This window comes from Meles meles, chromosome X (assembly GCF_922984935.1).
Source record: "Meles meles chromosome X, mMelMel3.1 paternal haplotype, whole genome shotgun sequence".
Taxonomy (NCBI): Eukaryota; Metazoa; Chordata; class Mammalia; order Carnivora; family Mustelidae; genus Meles; species Meles meles.
The window spans coordinates 32,152,492-32,170,860 of record NC_060087.1 but is presented as its reverse complement, the minus strand read 5'-3'; the positions used below and the strand labels follow the sequence as shown (position 1 = coordinate 32,170,860).

Sequence of the window (18,369 nt, the reverse complement as noted above, 5' to 3'; positions counted from 1 at the left end):
GCAAAGTTGTATGATAGACATAATGAGATCTTTTCTCAAATCCAGGTACTTCTACAAGATAGCTGGATGAGGGTCAAAAAGAAATAGTAGTACTTCAATTTCCTCTGTTATAAATTCAGAATTCTACTTCACAATGTAGATCTCTTAAACAGATTAAGTTAGATAATGTATAAGCAAATAATGCAAACCTACTCTTAAAGAAAGATGGGTATTTCAAGATTCTCACAGCAATACCATTTTCTAGTCTTAATGTTATTTCTTGAAAATAATTAAGTGTTCCACTCTTTAATCTCTCTTGCTAGATTTTTCCCTTATTTAGTCTTTATAGGTCCACTGCCTTATGTACTTAACTGCACATAAATCACCTGGGGATACTTTAAAACTACAGATGTTGGTTCCTTAGATCCAGAAAGAGATCTGAAGTTCTGCCTTTCCTGCCAGCTCAGTGTCTGTCTGGACTAGCAACCTCAGCCTCACATGGGAACCTGTTAGACATGCAAATATGCATGCCCCACCCAAGACTTACTAAATCAGGAACTCTGGACATGGGGTTCGGAATCTGTTTTAACAAGCCTGCAGGGTAAGTCATATGTAGGGTCAAGTTTGAGAACTGGGGTTCTACGATGAGGGTTCTCAACTTTGACTTCCCATCAGAATCACACAGGAAGCTTTCTAAATTTGCAGTGCTTAAGTGGCCCTCCAGACAAACTATATCATAGTCTATGGGTTGGACTGAGGCATGCATATTTTTGAAAAGTTCAAAGGTGAGGGGCACCTGGGTGGCTCATTCATTTAAGTGTCTGCCTTCAGCTCAGGACATGATCCAGGAGCCCCAGGATCAAGCCCTGCGAAGGGCTCCCTGCTCAGTGGGGAGTCGGCTTCTCCCTCTCCTCCTCCCTCTGCAGTGTCCCCTGCTCCTTCTCTCTCCCTCACTCCATCTCAAATAAATAAATAAAATCTTTAAAAAACAAAACAAAAAGAAACTTCCCAGCTGATTCTGGTTTCCAGTCATGAGCAACACTGCTCTGGCGGATGGGAGGAGTACCACATATCCATTTGGTAGATAAGGAATTTAGAGGGTTCTTTCATTTGGCTTAAATTTTAATTGTCAATTATTCATGTTAACTCTCTCATAAAACACCTAAATTTTTTCTTTTGTTCTAAAGTTATTTGAATTAAATTTGGGTACTAACTAGGAAAGATATAATCAGTTTTGAGTATAATAGACATGTGTTAAGTATTCACGGGATTTAAAAAAATGTATAGAGTACCTCAGAGTTCTGACGTGCCACATTCCTAATTATGAACCTTCAATTTGTGTTTGCTATTTTAACAATGAGGCACTACTAACTCAGGTTAACCTTCAGGTCACCTGAAACATGCAAGTGATATCAACTCTTGAATTTACAGAAGTAAACACGCTGTTTGAAGTTATTCATAGGAAAATATTAAGCTGTCTTTGGTATCCTTAGAATTTCTTTGAAATTAATCTCCAAAGCCATAACTTTCATTCTTTGCAAGGACTAGGTAAAGTACCAGTCAGACAGTGAACTTACAAAGCAAAAAAGTGGCAAGACTTCTTTCTCATAATTTTAAGATCCTTCAAGATGCAATTTTCCCTTCTCCTCAACCCGTTGTGCAAAATAAGGGATTACAACATTCTGGCACCTCTTAATCAATTTGTTCCCCATGTGAATTTTCAGATCAGACACATTTTCAAACATAAAAATAAACATCAATACTGAAACACAATATAAGTGATTTGGAGACTCTCCAAAGCAATTCTTAACCTTCTGACAACTGTCCTGCCCCTGTCCCTTCTTCCCCTTACCCCAGGGTAGATCTGATCACTCTTTTACCAGAAGAAAGCCCCTGTATCTGTAGCAGCCAGTGGGATCATTCTGGAGATCTAGAATACTGATTTTAAAACTAGTACCAATTCGGGCTCACTTCGGCAGCAATATACTAAAACTGATACCAATTCTAGAACACTCAGTTATTGCAACATGCTGACACAGGGACTATTCTAAGCAATTTATAACTAGCTGCTAATTAAATTCTCATAATCACCATCTGCTCAAATATCACATCCTCAGAATTGTTTTATCTGTCTAATAATATGGAGGTATCCTTTACTATCTCATTAAAATCATATAATTTCCTTGTTAGTTTGTGACATGGTATTATTAATCAATTTTTATCTCCTCCATTACAATGGACACTCCATGAGGCCAGAAGCTTTGTTCTGACCTCAGCGCCAGAAAAAAACCAGGCTTATTATTGCTACTTTGTAAATACTGAATGAATGAATGAGAAAAAAAAATCTACTTGAGAACCAAGAAGGCTTTTCATGAAAAAACGGATAATTTCAGAAGCGCAAGATTTTGGTGGTAGGGAATGACTGGCTGACCTCATTGCCACTCAAAAGTCATGGCCACTACCTTTTTTCACTGGCTCAGAACCAAGCAATGGGTCTTCATGTCATTCAAGGTAAAAGTCCAAGTCCATAAATAACCTCAAAGGCCCCATTGGGTCCAGTACTACTGTTACCTTTCCAACCCTTTCTCCTAAATGCCTCCCTTGGCTCATTCTACTTAGGCTACACAGGCCTCTTTGTAAGCATTCACCTTGATGACCGACGGTGCATCAGCTATTTCCTCAGTCTGATAGGATATTCCCAGGTATCTTTCTAACTCTACCCTCTGCTTCACATCTCTCAAATTCCACCCTCTTAAGGGAAACACTCCTTATCATCCTATATTTTACCGAAACCTAGTCCCTCCCTCTCTGGTACTCCCCAGGACCTGACCTGGCTCCTTGTTTTCCTATAGCCTCCATCAATGATCACGCACCAGACCTACCCTTATTATTGTCTCTTTCCCCCTGCTAGACTCCAGGCTCATGTTCTGATCTCTGAAGTAACGCCTAGTGCTTAGAATAGTGTCTGGTAGGTGTCTGGTACATGGCGAACATTCAGTAAATACTTGTTGAATAAATTAAATAAATGAATGAATGTCTCAGCCATTATTCACAATGTCAGACTGCTAACCGATAATAGTGTTAAAAATATCTGGGTAACTGGATCAGAACCTTGGTTTGATTGTTCAAGGCCACTCCTGACTCTGGGCTGCACTGAATTACCCGGACATTCTTATTTCCCAGCTCCAATTTAAATGTTTATCACTCACCCAAGACAGAGGCAATTATGATTTCTAAAACTGTATCTTCTCCTTAGTTATTTTATATTGATGATTTGCTGATTAGGGGCTACCTACAGACATTTTAGGCATTCACTAATTTTACCAATAATCAGCTAACACTTTCTCTTCAAGGTAGATTACTTCTTAGGATGCTTTCCTTAAATCTTACACCTATGTAAGGGAATTCCCGTTATTCTATTCAGGTGATTTTTCGTTATCTACTCCCTAATTCTATAGAGTATAACTTATTTAAGAGCTATATATGTACTGGGGAGCCTGGGTGGCTCAGTCGTTAGGCGTCTGAGAGTATTAGACCTATAATACTCTGGGGCCCCTGGGTGGCTCAGTGGGTTAAAGCCTCTGCTTTCAGCTCAGGTCATGATTCCAGGGTCCTGGGATCGAGCCCCGCATTGGAGCTCTCTGCTTGGCAGGAAGCCTGCTTCCCTTCCTCTCTCTCTGCCTGCCTCTCTGCCTATTTCTGACCTCTGTCTGCCAAATAAATAAATAAATAAAAATCCTTATAGATCTATAATACTCTTTGACCACATCACCACCCCTCCCATAGATACACAGCCTCCACTCCCAGATTTTGTGGGGAATTCAGAGAAAAGGCAAGTAGGGTGTGCAACCACTGACATGAAGACACATGAGTGTGGAGGGGGCCATTATTAGTGGCAGCAAGCACATCAGCAGGAATAATAGTGGCTATAATTTATAGCTCTTAGGCCAGCTAATCAACCCAAATGTGACAGTCTAAAGAAGGAAACAAAGTAAGAACACATTCTTAGGCCCTAAGGTGAACCAAAGTATGAAATGGTCTTACATGAGTAAAAGAAAGCAAAGCATGAAGGAATGAATGTTTTATTTTGTACTGAACCCATGTGCTCCAATATGGACAAATCGGATGCAAGAAAGAAAAAGAAAAAAAAAAAGGATTCAATTTAGCATGATCCCTGACAAGTGCAATTTGTCCTTTGAGATTTTACTCGGAAACCTATGTAGCCATCCCCGATTTACCCACTGCCCCAAGACATTATTTGCTGCTCCTACTGTACTGCTTCTGTATTCACTTCTTGGCACCAAAGAGTATATAAAAAAAAAACACTTATTTAAAGTTTACCCTTACTACACTGACTCCATCAAGGAAGTCTAATTCTAATTCATCTTTTCTTACCCAAAAGATTGGGCGGAGCACACATGGATTACCCAAAATAAATATAATAGATGAAAACAAATAAAAGAATAAAATGTATTCCAAAGAGAAATTCTAAAGTGAGAAAGAAACTCTTGAGAAATTTCTTGGTGGAAGACCTCATTTATCTCAATAACATCAAAGATGGAAAGTCTACAGAAAGAAAGGCAAAGACAGCTGTGGAGCTGAGAAGAGACAGAAGACCTGGTCATATGCTCTATGGGAAACCGGATAAGGAGTTAACAATGAATGCATCAGTAAAGGGATTTACCAGAATTAAAGTTCCATGGAGTGCTTATGATTCTTGTTCATCTGGGTGCATGGGAGAGCCTTTTGTACCCCATCTATGGTTTTCAGTGTTTCTAAATTACTTCTAAAAGCTCTGTTTATCTCAAACTTGCTGAAGGTTGAAATGGAGCTTACCGGAAAGTAGAGTAAGAATGGTGGGGAAATCCAGGTAAGAGAAACCAGTCTCAAGGCCGAAAGAAAACAACAACAACAAAGGATAAAAAAAGATAATCAAATATAGAAACCCCTCCTTTAGAGACTGTTTTCAGGTCTCCTTACTGTCCTATTTGCTGACCAGAAGTGAACACTGGCACAGTCAAGTCTACTCATGCCCCTGTTAGAGGTGTTTGTTCCTTTGTCCCAGAAGCAATCTTGTCCACTTAATATTGAATCAAACTATTTCCTTCCTTACCCTGTTAATGTGGTCTGAGGCTTCATTAGCTTTAAGACATTCATGGATAAATTATTCATGGTTTTTATAGGTGAGTTCAAAGTCCACCTTATATAGTGCTTTGGGCAAAGTGTGAATTTGTGGACTGGAGTGCAGTAAAGTTAAACTTTTATGAACAAGGTTGGTACTGTACAGAAAGACAGACAGTCTCCCAGGACAGAGGCACTGAGTTCAGTGCCTGATAGGAGCCTAAAGCAAAACCATTAAAAATTTGTTTTTAAATGTCAACAAAAGACAGACTGTTAGCATCAAAAGAGAAAAACGGGAGTCCAAGTGGTATAACTTAGATGATTTTATCTACCTGTATATGCAAGAGACACAAGTAAGTGGAGTTCTGGAGAACTCCATGAGCTGTGTCCTAAATACGGCCACACTCTGCTCTGGACGCAACATTTCCATAGCATCTGTCTCCCTTTCTAATTCGTAACACAGAAATCAATCCTTTGACTATGAATATACCAAACAGTAACAACCCCACTACAAGTCAATAAATGATCACACTGAATACATACAGATACTCATCTTTAGTGTACAATTCCCTCTAATGCTACTTCTCACTACAAACGTTTTTAACAAATTATATTGCTCGACCCATTAGCCTCTTACAACCTGGGGAATCAAATCATCTCAGGGTATAACTAAAAGTGGAATTTCTGATCCTACAAGATAAGAAATCCAGAAACATGTTTTTACCAAGGTATATTTTAATTTCCCAAGTCTGCTAAAGCAAAATGCAACAAAAGTGCATTGTTTGGAAACTCATTATACCGATATTTCTCATCTTCATTTAATACTTATTTTACATTTCCTTGGTTCCAGTTCCTGTCCGGTTATTCAATGATTACTCACTCGGGGAATTTCCCATAATTACAGAGAAGATAGTTTCTGTTATTACCCCCATTTTATGGAGGAGAAAACGGAGAGGCTCTCAGAAGATAAGACAACGTCACCACAGTTAAGAGAGCCAGGATTCAAACTCACACAGCCTAGCTGCAGGATATGCTGCTAACCACTGTTAAGCTGTTTCTCATGGGAGCAATGCTACATTTGGAACTTTAATGTAGAATGTCATGTCCAAAGTCATTATTTCAGATGTCACTCCTTTCAATATTTCACCATAGTGTAAAACATAAACTTATCATTCTTCACGGTCAGATACAAAAGAATATCTTACCAGTTATTTCTGTTATCACAGAAAAGAATATCAGTGAAAAATGACACAGGTTTAGATGATCTGAAGCTGAGGTGGCAGGTGAGTGCGGCATTCATTCCACTGGGAGACCCTGTGATGACTCTGCCTTTTGGCAACCTCACAGAAAGAGGATGAACCTCATCACCATCAAAAAGTCTTGCTGTGGGAATCTGGACACTTAACGTTGAATCTCTGTTTAAAATTAAAAAAAAAAAAAAAAACCTCAAAATACATGCAAGTAACTGGATTTAAATGTGTCTTCCTCTGGTTTTTGAATCATTGGAAAAACTAAGCAAGAAATATTTGCAATAATATGCCCATAAGATATTTTAGCATCATCTCTTATTTTCTTGTCACAATATAAGTAAGATCGATAATATATTAATGCGACCACATAAGATGATCCAAACTTCCTTCTGACATCTATGAATTAAAAAAGAGGATTAAAACCCCTGACTAAATACAATGTGTTTTTATCAATAGCCATGATATAAAAAGTATTGTCCTTGAATATATCCTTAAAAAAATTTACCAAAACTTACCAATTTGATAGCTAAAGATTTAATACATATAGACTAAATATAATACTCAGAGATGCATATACACACACACAAAATTTTAATGTGGATACTATTAAGTACTTCTATACATATGTCACGAATGGTTTCTAATCATTACAACTAAAAAATTCTGCTTTATCTTCACATATTTCATTATATACCTATAATTTATTTAACCAATCTAAAATGTTCATGATTTCTAATAACACAGTATGTAGATTTCACTTTTAAATCTAACACTTAATAACTTTTAGTGGTCAGTAAATATTTTAGCCATATTACTTTTAAAATTTTATTATATGTGTAGGCTCCTGTAACAAATAAGAAGTGTTATCAAATGGGAATCATATTTCCCTGCTATGTTAATTACAATGAAGATCATGCAGCTAATTAACTAAAAAAAGTAAAGAGAGATCTCAACTTCAATTACTTAAACTGATATGGTTCGTTGCATAAAAAATTAAAAATGTAATTTATAAATCAGGTTTGCATCCAGTTTTGTTGTTAATAAGCTACGTGTCATTTGGTAAGTTATTAATCCTGTGGATCTTAGTGTGCATAGAATCAGAAGACTGGGTTATATCATGTCTACAGTCCCTATTACATGTTCCTTTCCTTATGCCGTATTTTGTCAAGATCCAACTTTTGACTTGAGATCATTTTAAAATTGATACCTTTATACATTCATTCAAAAGTTGAAAGAGTAAAACATTAATCCACTTATTACACAATGTTTCTTGATTAAAAAAAACTTTTTAGCACAATATAATTCAAGCCACTTTTATTTTCTGTTTAAGTGACAAAGACTAGTATCTGCTTATAAGATATGGTCTTGAAAGAATTGGGAAACCCAAAGTTGTCCAGTTTAATGTTGAGAAACTACACTCCTGTCACCAAATTGCATTCAGAGCAAGCTCTAAAGTGTATGTAAGCACACATCATATCTTGCAGGCCAAATGTTAGAAACTAGAGGCTGCTCTGGGCTCCACAACTTGAATGCTACCCATTTATTTTCAACCATCACATCACACTTGGAACTTTTTTCACTGGACCTCAGAATACTTAACTGTAAAATAAGAGACTGAACGAAGAAGCTCTGAGGTAGCTACAAGATCTAGAAGTTGATGAAAATAATGCTTACAGGCAATTTACACTGGTGCACAAACCCTCACATTCTGTATCACTTTAGCATGTCAACTAGCCACTCTATATATCTACATCTTTATAGATAGGCTTATATTTCTAAATAAAAATTAGTTTGGCTAATTAATAAAATAAAATAAGTTTGGCTTTCCTTTTTTATTGTTTTATATAGGATATCAATACACATAGTCTTTGAGTTTCAAAAAAAATTTTACCTCAATAGTTTGTTTCTAAGAGCTCTGAGCTGTCTCATGAGCTGAGGTTCATCCATTTCACAGCTATAGCTATATTCATGTACACATATATCACAAATTATAATCCTTTTACCAGTCAAGGGACATTTGTGCAGTTCCCAGGTTTTGCTGTTCTGAATAATGCTACTATGAAATAATTTCAAACATTCAGTACACGCATGCAAGAGTTTTGCTTGCATATACTGTGAAGTGGAATTACTGGGCTGTGAAATACGAAGATATTACACTTTGCGTATTATTAATCCAGTGTGGTCCTAACTCATTGACATTGTGACTAGGACCTGACTTCTTACTGTTTATCTACCTATGACAGGCAAAATGCTTATCTCTAATTTTCATTTCCAAATCTACAAAAAGGTTAGTTATATGCTTTCAGATGTTCATTACTCATTTATGAATCCTCTTCTGTGAAGTACTTGCCGGGAGTTTTTTGTCAACATTTGAGTGATTTGATATGTTTCTAATTTTTATCAGTCATTTATTTTATTCTTAGCATGATTTCAAGTCCTAGTTAAGAAATTCTTCTCCACCCACAGATGTTGAAATTGTTTCCCCAAATATTTTTTAAATCTCTTCCTTTCATATTTAAGACGTCAATCCATTTGTAATGGATCTTTGTGTATTATGTGAAACAGAAATCCAGTTTGAAATACTCCACACAGATAATCAATTGTTTCAGCACCATTTACTGGATAGTAACCCGTTTTGTCCACAGACTGTCAATACCATTTTTATCAAATATTCACTACCTATTCATATATATGGGCTTTCTGCAAGTCTCTTTTTTCTATTCCTTTGATCATTTTTATCTATTGGTTTAATCTTGATTATTTGGTAAGTCAAGCCCTTCTTATCTTATTCTTCTTCAGGAATGGCTTGGCTATTCTTTTTCCTTTTTTTTTGAGATTTATTTATTTATTTGAGGGGGGCAGGGAAGAGCAGGGGAGTGGGGGAAGTGGCAGAGGGAGAGGGGGAGAGAGAGAGTGCCAAGCAGATTCGATATTGAGTGCAGAGACCAATGTGAGGCTCGATCTCACGACCCTGAAAATTCAAGACCTGAGCTGAGATCAAGAGTCGGAGGGTTAACCAACTGAGCCACACAGGCACCCCAGGGCTATGTATTTTAAATAGTGAACTTATATGTGTCTATTTTGATGAACGACCTTCATAGCTTTAAAATTTTACCTGTAGATTCTTTTAATTTCCTATATGTGAAATCATCTAATCCTTACATATTTTATTTCTCTTAACTTCTTAATTCCTACAAGGTTTGAGAAACCAGTTTCTTGCAAGTTTAGTAAAACTTGCCCATAAAAATATCAGAAGATGGCATTTTCCTTGTAAGAAGATTTTAAATATTGATTCAAAGTCTTTCAACTTTCTATGTATTACCAGTATGGTTTTACTAAACTGTATTATTTCTACAGGGGTGCCTAGGTGGCTCAGTGGGTTAAAGCCTCTGCCTTTGGCTCAGGTCATGATCCCAGGGTCCTGGGATTGAGCCCTGCATTGGGCTCTCTGCTCAGCAGAGAGCTTGCTTCCCTCTCTCTCTCTCTGCCTACTTGTGATCTCTGTCTGACAAATAAATAAAATCTTTAAAAAAAAAAAAAAGATTACATGTTTTCTACAAACATCCCATTTCATTTAAGTTTTCAAATGTGCTGGAATAAATTTCCTCACGGTATTTTGATTATCTCATTTTTCTCCACTGGATATATAATATGCAGCATTATTCTTAATACTATTTAGTTGTTTCTTCTGTCTTTTTGTTCCTTATCAGTATCACTGTATCAGTACCCGCTATATTAGTTTTTCAAAGAACCAACTTTTGGGTTCAGTGAACCTATTATTCCTTTAATTTCTACTTTCTCATTTTATCTACATTCTACATTCCTTAGGTCTAATCTATTAAGTTGAACACTTGAAACTTCTAATCATTTTTTATCTACTATCAACATTTAAGACTACACATCTTCATCTAACTACCATTTTTCCTGCATTCGATAAGTGTATTTATGTGTTTATTGCTTAACCACTGGAATTTAATATAACAGATGGAGTTAACTCAACACAGATGCAGGCCTAATTGTCTAAAGAAAACAACAGAAGTGACTATGTGTTTCAAATTAATTCAAATTTAATACTCAAACACTGTTTATATCAGGGAATGTTATCATGTTTTGATGCATGGTACTTTAATTATTATTTATTTGCAGAATTCAGTATGGTATCTTCTTTGATTCCCTATAGTAGATTGTTTAACGGGGCCCTGGCTGGCTCAGCCGGTTGAGTGTCCAACTCCTGATTTTGGCTCAGGTTATGATCACAGGATCATGAGATTGAGCCCTTCTGTCAGACTCTGCATTCATGAATCGGCTTGAGAATCTCCCTCTGCTCCTCCCCCAATTTGTGTGTGTGTGTGTGCATGCACGCGCGTACACGCGTTTTCTCTCTCTAAAATTAAATTAAAAAAACAAAATGAGTTTTTTTAAAGTTCCAAATGTATGGCAGATCTGTTAATATTTTAATGATTTTTAAATTATAATTATTATCAGAAAACATAGCATATATGATGTCAATTTTTAAAAATTTGTTACATTTGAGGGGCACCTGGGTGATGCATTTGGTTAAGCACCCAACTCTTGGTTTCAGCCCAGGTCATCATCTCAGGATTGTGGGATTGAGCCCTGAGTCAGGCTCCATGCTCAGTGGGGAGTCTGTTTGGGATTCTCTCGCCATCTCCCTCTGCTTACGCCCCATCCTGCTCATGCTCTCAACAAAATAAATCATCTTTTTTTAAAAAAAATTGTTAAATTTGAACTATAGAATGATATGCTCTCAATTTTTGTAAATACCTCCTATTATGATTGAGAACAATGTCTACTCTATAACTGCAGGGTGCGGTACTTTATAGCACTATTTTTTTTTTAAAGATTTTATTTATTTATTTGTCAGAGAGAGAGAGAGAGAGATCACAAGTAGGCAGAGAGGCAGGCAGAGACAGAGGGAGAAGCAGGCTCCCTGCTGAGCAAGGAGCCTGATATGAGACTCGATCGGAGGACGCCAGGACTCGATCCCAGGACGCCAGGACCATGACCGAGCCGAAGGCAGCCGCTCAACCAACTGAGCCACCCAGGCGCTCCCTATAGCACTATTTTTAATACGACTTTTAGTATTTTTAATAATATTAGTATTAAATGAATGAGGCTTTTAAAATACCCTTTCCAAGTTTTCTTTATCAATACATGTGTTTTTGGCTTTTGGACTCATCAATAAGTGAGACATGTGTTGAAACATCCTACAGTGATGAAGGACTAGTCAATTTCCCTGTATTATTTAAATTGGGGGTTTATATATTTTAGTTGTGCATACAATTTTAGAATTCTGAGAGTTTCCAGGTAAGCTGCGCCTTTTATAATTAATGTATTTTTAATATTAAAAATACATTGTACGTCTTAAATAAGGTTATCACATGTAAAATTAATACTGCTATTTACGTTTCTTATGGTTATTCTGTTGTTACTGTTCCTAACATTTTGGCTTGGTGGTTCTCAGCTGGGAGTGGTTCTGTATCCCAGGCGACATGTAGCAATGTGTAGAGACTTTTTTTTTTTTTTCTGTCATAAATGGAGGAGGATACTATTAGTTAGAGACCAGGGAGGATGCTAAACATCCTACTATGTACAAAATAGCCTCCAGTGAAAAAAAAGCATCTTTCCTAAAATTTCAACAGGTCTGAAGTTGAGAAACCCTGCTTTACTTCACTCTTTCTTGTCCTTATGTTTCACATATACTTCTTTTAACAGACAGTTGTATTTTTTTTTCTTATTTACTCTAACATTCTCCATCTTTTAACTAGTCAGAGTAACTTATTTATATTTAATGGTCTTACTCAACTACTTAAGAGTTTTTGCCATCATTTTTGTTTCAGTTTTTTCTTGCTTTTTAAAGTATGCCTCTCTTTTTCTCTCTTACAAAATTAACCACGATTCTATTGGTTTCTATAGTGTTTGTATAGTTATATACAATCTTAGGTTTTGTGGATGTCCTTAAAAATTTACCCTACATACTTTGTTTAAAAATTCCTGTAAGTTATATTTGGTTTATTTCCAAGTCTATGTTATACACTTCCATGTTAATTACTAATTTTTGTAACATTATCTTATTTTACAAAATTATTTATATTCTGTGTCTGATAATTCCAATATCTGAATGACTCAGGGGTCTAAATTTCAAAATGGGGGGCACCTGGGTGGCTCAGTGGTTTAAAGTTTCTGCCTTCGGCTCAGGTCATGATCCCAGGGTCCTGGGATCAAGCCCCGCATCGGGCTCTCTGCTCAGCAGGGAGCCTGCTTCCCCCTCTCTCTCTGCCTGCCTGTGATCTCTGTCTGTCAAATAAATAAATAAAGGGCACCTGGGTGGCTCAGTGGGTTAAGCCTCTGCCTTCGGCTCGGGTCGTGATTCCGGGGTCCTGGGATTGGGCCCCGCATCGGGCTCTCTGTTCCGCGGGAAGCCTGCTTCCTCCTCTCTCTCTGCCTGCCTCTCTGCCTAGTTGTGATTTCTGTCAGATGAATAAAATATTTAAAAAATAATAATAATAAAATAAATAAATAAATAAATTTCAAGATGGTTGTTTGTACTCTTAATGTAACTCTAAATGATGGTATCTTCCCTCCTTATAAGTTTTGCAATACTTGATACTACACTCATGTCTGGTTGATAGCAATTGTGGAAACTGAAATATGAGCCAAAACTGAGGACGGCTTCATTTAGAACAGAGGTTCACAAAGTGCAGTCCATGCATCAGCAGTGTAAGCGTCATCTGGAAACTTCCTAGAAATACAAATTATTACATACCATTCCAGGCTTCCTGAATCATAAATTCTGGGGATGGGAAGCAACAATGTTTGTTTTATAAAGCTTCTCAAGTGATGCTGATATACACCAACATTTAAGAACCACTCATCTAGAAAAGATTTGCTTGCTTCTGCTGAAAGGTGGAAGGATTTACTCACATGAACTATTTTAGCCTCCTCCAGTGTTACTGGATTAATCCAGGAATTTGAGATTGTTTTCCTACCTTGAAGAAGTTATGTCAGGTTTTAAGAACAAGCCTACATTTCGCAAATTATTATAGCACACCACTCCTACTCTGGTTTCTGCTTATAAGCATGTACTGATTTGGTCTAGTTTGATTTGAACCCTTTGGAGACCTCCCATATTCCTCAGATGTCAGCAATTAATTAATTATCTAATTAATTAATTAAACACACACATAATTTACTTGTTTTGTAATGCAAGGGTACATAATATATCGAGGGCAGTATGCTATTAGGGTTTGGGTTGTTGATAAATTTTTTAAAAAATGAGAACAGACTGCATTCTGCTATACTAGGTGCATGTGATAGGCAGAACTCTGAGATTGTCCCCAAGAGCCTTAGTGTACATACAAATTCTGCATAATCTCACCCCTTGGGTGGCAGAATGTGTAAATATTATACCACTTTGGTGAATCAGCTGTGTTATACAGCCATGGTAAAGGGACTTTCCATATGTAATTGACATCCCTAGTTAAATGAATTCAAGTAAAACAAAAGGGAGATCATCATGGGTGGATTCGACTTAGGTAAGATCTTAAAAGAAGGGCTGGAGGTCAGAGAAGTCAGACAGATGGTCCAATTCTCCCTTTCAATGAGTAAAGTCCCGTGATGGGTGGAGGAATGACATGGTTAGGATTTGAGGGTGGCCTCTAAGAGCTGAGAGTGGTCTCAGCCAACAGCGAGCAAGAAAATGATACCTTAGTTCTACAATTAAATGTATTAGTCCTGCCAACAACCCGAAAGACTGCAGGAGGACTGAGCCTCATAACAGACAGTTGCTATAGTCTGCACCTTGACTTTTGCCTACTGAGACCATAAGCAGTGGATGCAGCTAAACGAACCTGGACTCCTGACCCAAAGAAACCATGAGAGAACACTGATGTTTTATGGCACTAAGTTTGTGTTAGTTTGTCACACAGAAATAGGAAGCTTGCTTTTCATACTGTAAGGACCTATTTTATATTTCTATTTTAGCCAGAGGTTTCCATTGAGGTTAAACAATAACTTTGTTGTTTAACCCTTAAACTGTCCCTGCTCCCCTTCCCCCGGGGGACTTAAAAACAAGTCCCAGAAACCAGCTCCAGGTGTGGAGGCCAAGAAAAACAAGGCTGTACCCACCTCGAGTCTAGCCCTGACATAAGTACAGCCATCTTGGCAAAGCAAAAGCTGGCACCTTGCACTGTAAGAGTGGGTGAGCATAAGAATGGCCATCTTGAAGGCCGGGGAGCCATTTTACTGGGCATCCCTAACCGGCCCACACTGCGTACCTGACTGAGATAAGAGGAACTAGCTAAAACCTGAAAAAGCAACTTAATCGTATACCACCAGGGCAGTTAGGCGGTGGCCCACAGGGACCAGATGTTAATAAAAAACAAATAGTTAACTTGCAGAGATCCCAATCCTGCAAGACAGGAGTCTCCCTTGGTTTACAAATGTCCTAGTGATTTACAACAAAGAAGCTATCTTCTCAATAGTCCAATTTCCAGAGACAAATAGCTCAGTTCCTTGAGGCTTAAAGTCACCCTCCCCACCATAAAACTGAAGGAGGCTGAGGCGGAGGGAAATGTAAATAAAGTTAAATTTCTTCTAAACCTAAATCTCACTTAACTGCCAGGGTGACACCGGGGTGGCAAAAAGTTAAACAAAGTTAAACTGTCAAAGTGTGGCGCAAGATATGTATGTAGCTATGAAAAAGTGCCTTGAAAATGCTATATAAACCCTTGGCTTTGAGTGCTCGGGGTCCTTGTTGAAACCCGCTGCGCCGGGCAGATACTTGGACCCCAGCTAGCTGGAAATAAACCTCGCTGTGTGACTTGCATTATCGAGAGTGTTCTCTGTCTGAGGGGTGGTCGACTCCGTACCCTAACAGTACCACAAAGAGAGATGTATCAAAATTTTTTACAAGAAAACAAAATGACTAATTGTGAAATAATTAAGTGGGGTTTAAGAATTTTTAAGTTAAATGAAGTTAAATATTCTAACAGTTCATTCCAACTATAGAAACAAGTCATTGCTAAAAACTGATGTAACAAAGACACAAATAGAAAAGCACATAATGAAAATGTGGTAAATTCACATTAAGCATTTACCTGAAATAGTTTTGAGGTAAAATGTTGATATCCATCAAAGTTGTTACACCCAGAGGAACAGGAGTGAAAAATACGAACGGAGGGTCAAACAACAACATGGGTGATTTCACCTCTCCCACCAAACGTAACATTCGATAGCAAACTGGATTATCATTTAGATGAATGGGAATATCAGCTCTGTATTTACTAGGATGATCTAATAAAAAACAATTTTAAAAATATCTTAGATTTTTTCCACATACACAAAAAACATGTACTTAGTTTAAACCTTATTAAATATTAAAATGTGCTATGAAGTTACAGCTCAGCGGAAGATAGATTACCCAGAAACTGGAATTATCCTGCCCCAGAACTTAAAACATGTAATGAAGTGTCACTGAATCAAAAATATTCTAAAGTGCATTATGCCTATAAATAGAGCAGGTATCCTTAAAGCAAATTTTCATTATTATTGGAAAATACCTATACCTGGAAGAAACAGCAGAACAGGACTTTTTTTTTTATTGTTTTCTGTGCCTTAACAGGAGCTGCCCATCCCTTTACCATATGCAGTGTGAACATGAGGTCAGATAGTTGCCACAAGGATCTCAGGGACTAGTACTGAGAAATGGGTGTGCACAGAAGAAGGAATGTTGTTCCTCCCAGATTTTTAAGTTTATGGAAAGCTACCAGGGTTGAACAGCTGGCTAATTTCACCTGGTAGAGAAAGACAGGAAGGGGTGCCTGGGTGGCTCAGTGGGTTAAAGCCTGTCATGATCCCAGGGTTCTAGGATTGAGCCCTGCATCAGGCTTTCTGCTCAGCAGGGAGCCTGCTTCCTCCTCTCTCTCTGCCTGCCTCTCTGCCTACTTGTGATCTCTGTCTGTCAAATAAATAAATAAAATCTTAAAAAAAAAAAAAAGAAAGAAAAAGACAGGAAATTCCCATGTGGCAACTCACTATGAGGAAATGTAGTCTGTGTTGGAGAAAAGGGCTCAGCATGTGGGGATGTAGGCTAGTCCCAGACAACAGGTCCCATCCCAGCAAGCTGCCAATACCCTCTCAGACTCAAATGCCAAACAATGTCTCCTAGAGAGGAATATGATCTGGTGAGTATAAACTCAAGGTAATCTTAGAATTCAAAAACAGGGGGCGCCTGGGTGGCTCAGTGGATTAAGCCACTGCCTTTGGCTCAGGTCATGATCTCAGGATCCTGGGATCGAGCCCCGCATGGGGCTCTCTGCTCCGCAGGGAGCCTGCTTCCTCCTCTCTCTCTGCCTGCCTCTCTGCCTATTTGTGATCTTCTCTGTCAAGTAAATAAAATCTTTTTAAAAAAAAAAAAAGAATTCAAAAACAGGACACTGGAACGACCTGGCACAGATCAGGGCCACCAACAGTATCACCAGACCATATGATGAACTCTGTATGATGCATGTACAATGGTGACACATTGTGAACCATACACAAAAACAATGGAATCAGCGAACTAATCATACCCACTAGTTTTCTCTGTGCTGGCTGCCATCACTTGGTCCAATCAGTCTTTTACTCATTCATACAGTGTGAGGAGAGGTGGTTGGAGAAGGAAGTCAATTAATGACTTCCTACTAACAATGACAGATGAGCACTAGAAAAACTATGTGAAAACACCAGAGACTATATCCATATCCTGAGCTGAGAAAATGAATTATAATAATAGAATTTGAGTTTAAAAACACTGTAAATTAAAAAACAAACAAACAAAAAACCTGTAAATCTATCAAGAAATTGATGAGGGAACAGAAGGCTGGCTGAGGACAAAGCCAAAGGCTGACACTTTGCAAACTCCCCCCATCCCCACTCTTGGGTGGGACATCTGTGACATTCTTTAGGAATCTCACACCCATCTTAATGCTAATACCTTGCTATAGGGCAAAACAACCTTGGTAATGGCAAGGCCTCTGGTATCCCATATCATTGTAGGTCCTCTTTAGCATATGAAAGTTTTATGGAAACCTCCCTTTTCCTTATTTCTCCCAACCCCATGGTACATAACCTGACATCCCTCACAACCCCAGGCCAGCAGCTCTTCCTGCCCAGGGGTCCTGTCCCCCTGCTTTAACAAACCACCATTTTGCACCAAAGATGTCTCAAGAATTCTTTCTTGGTCATCAGCCCCAGACCTCACCCCACCGAACCTCACCTATGTTCTAAAACTCATCAAAATGATGGTTTCATTTAATAAATCTGATATCATAAAAATTATTTGGGGGAGAATGAAAGTCAAGTTCATTACTTCTGAAGTTAGGCAAGGTTTTAATTAGGACTTAACTGAATTCTGAATTTTGAATGGGCAATTTTGAGCATATTTCTGGATTTCACACCTGGTAAATATTTCTGGGGTCATGGAGAAGGGCAACCTAAGACTACTGTGTAACCTAAGACTACTAGAGATTCAGTAATATTTTTCTAAGCTCAGGTGAGTCTTCTCTCTCATCTGAGATGTAAGTTATATAAATGTGTTACAGACATGCTTTTCTTAAGAGTATGGTTGAAATCCTAAGAGGGCAACTCATAGACTTGACAGCTTAGGCTTAGCTCCATACTGAAGGAAAAGCCAAATGGAAATACTACTTATTTCCTCCTAAATTATCCACTTTATTTCATCTAGATAAAAAGGTTGACATAGATGTAAAGGAGAAGCTCTGTACAGAAATACACATGGTGGCTTAATGAAAGACTCGCGGATCCCCTTACCCAAGAATTCAACACTGCCACAGGATGCAAACAGCATTGCAGCGCGGGCGCCTGCGGGTGGTCAGCAGCTCCTGCTAGCTGAGCACCCCAGGCTGGGGTGGTGCAGGGTTTTTATAGACAGGTACAAACAAGTTTTGGATGAGACGGAGCTGATTGGCTGACAATTTGAACATTTGAAAAAGGCATA

General features: G+C 38.1%; 1 protein-coding gene across 1 annotated transcript in view; it reads right to left on the bottom strand.

The window, feature by feature from the left end:
• Positions 1-18,369, bottom strand: part of CFAP47 (cilia and flagella associated protein 47) — a 545,441-nt gene that overhangs the window by 388,991 nt on the left and 138,081 nt on the right. The window contains exons 25-26 of the mRNA XM_045994745.1: positions 15,470-15,665; positions 6,306-6,515 (exon numbers count right to left, since the gene is read on the bottom strand). Coding sequence (XP_045850701.1) covers positions 6,306-6,515; positions 15,470-15,665 — 406 coding nt within the window. The remainder of the gene's footprint in view (positions 1-6,305; positions 6,516-15,469; positions 15,666-18,369) is intronic.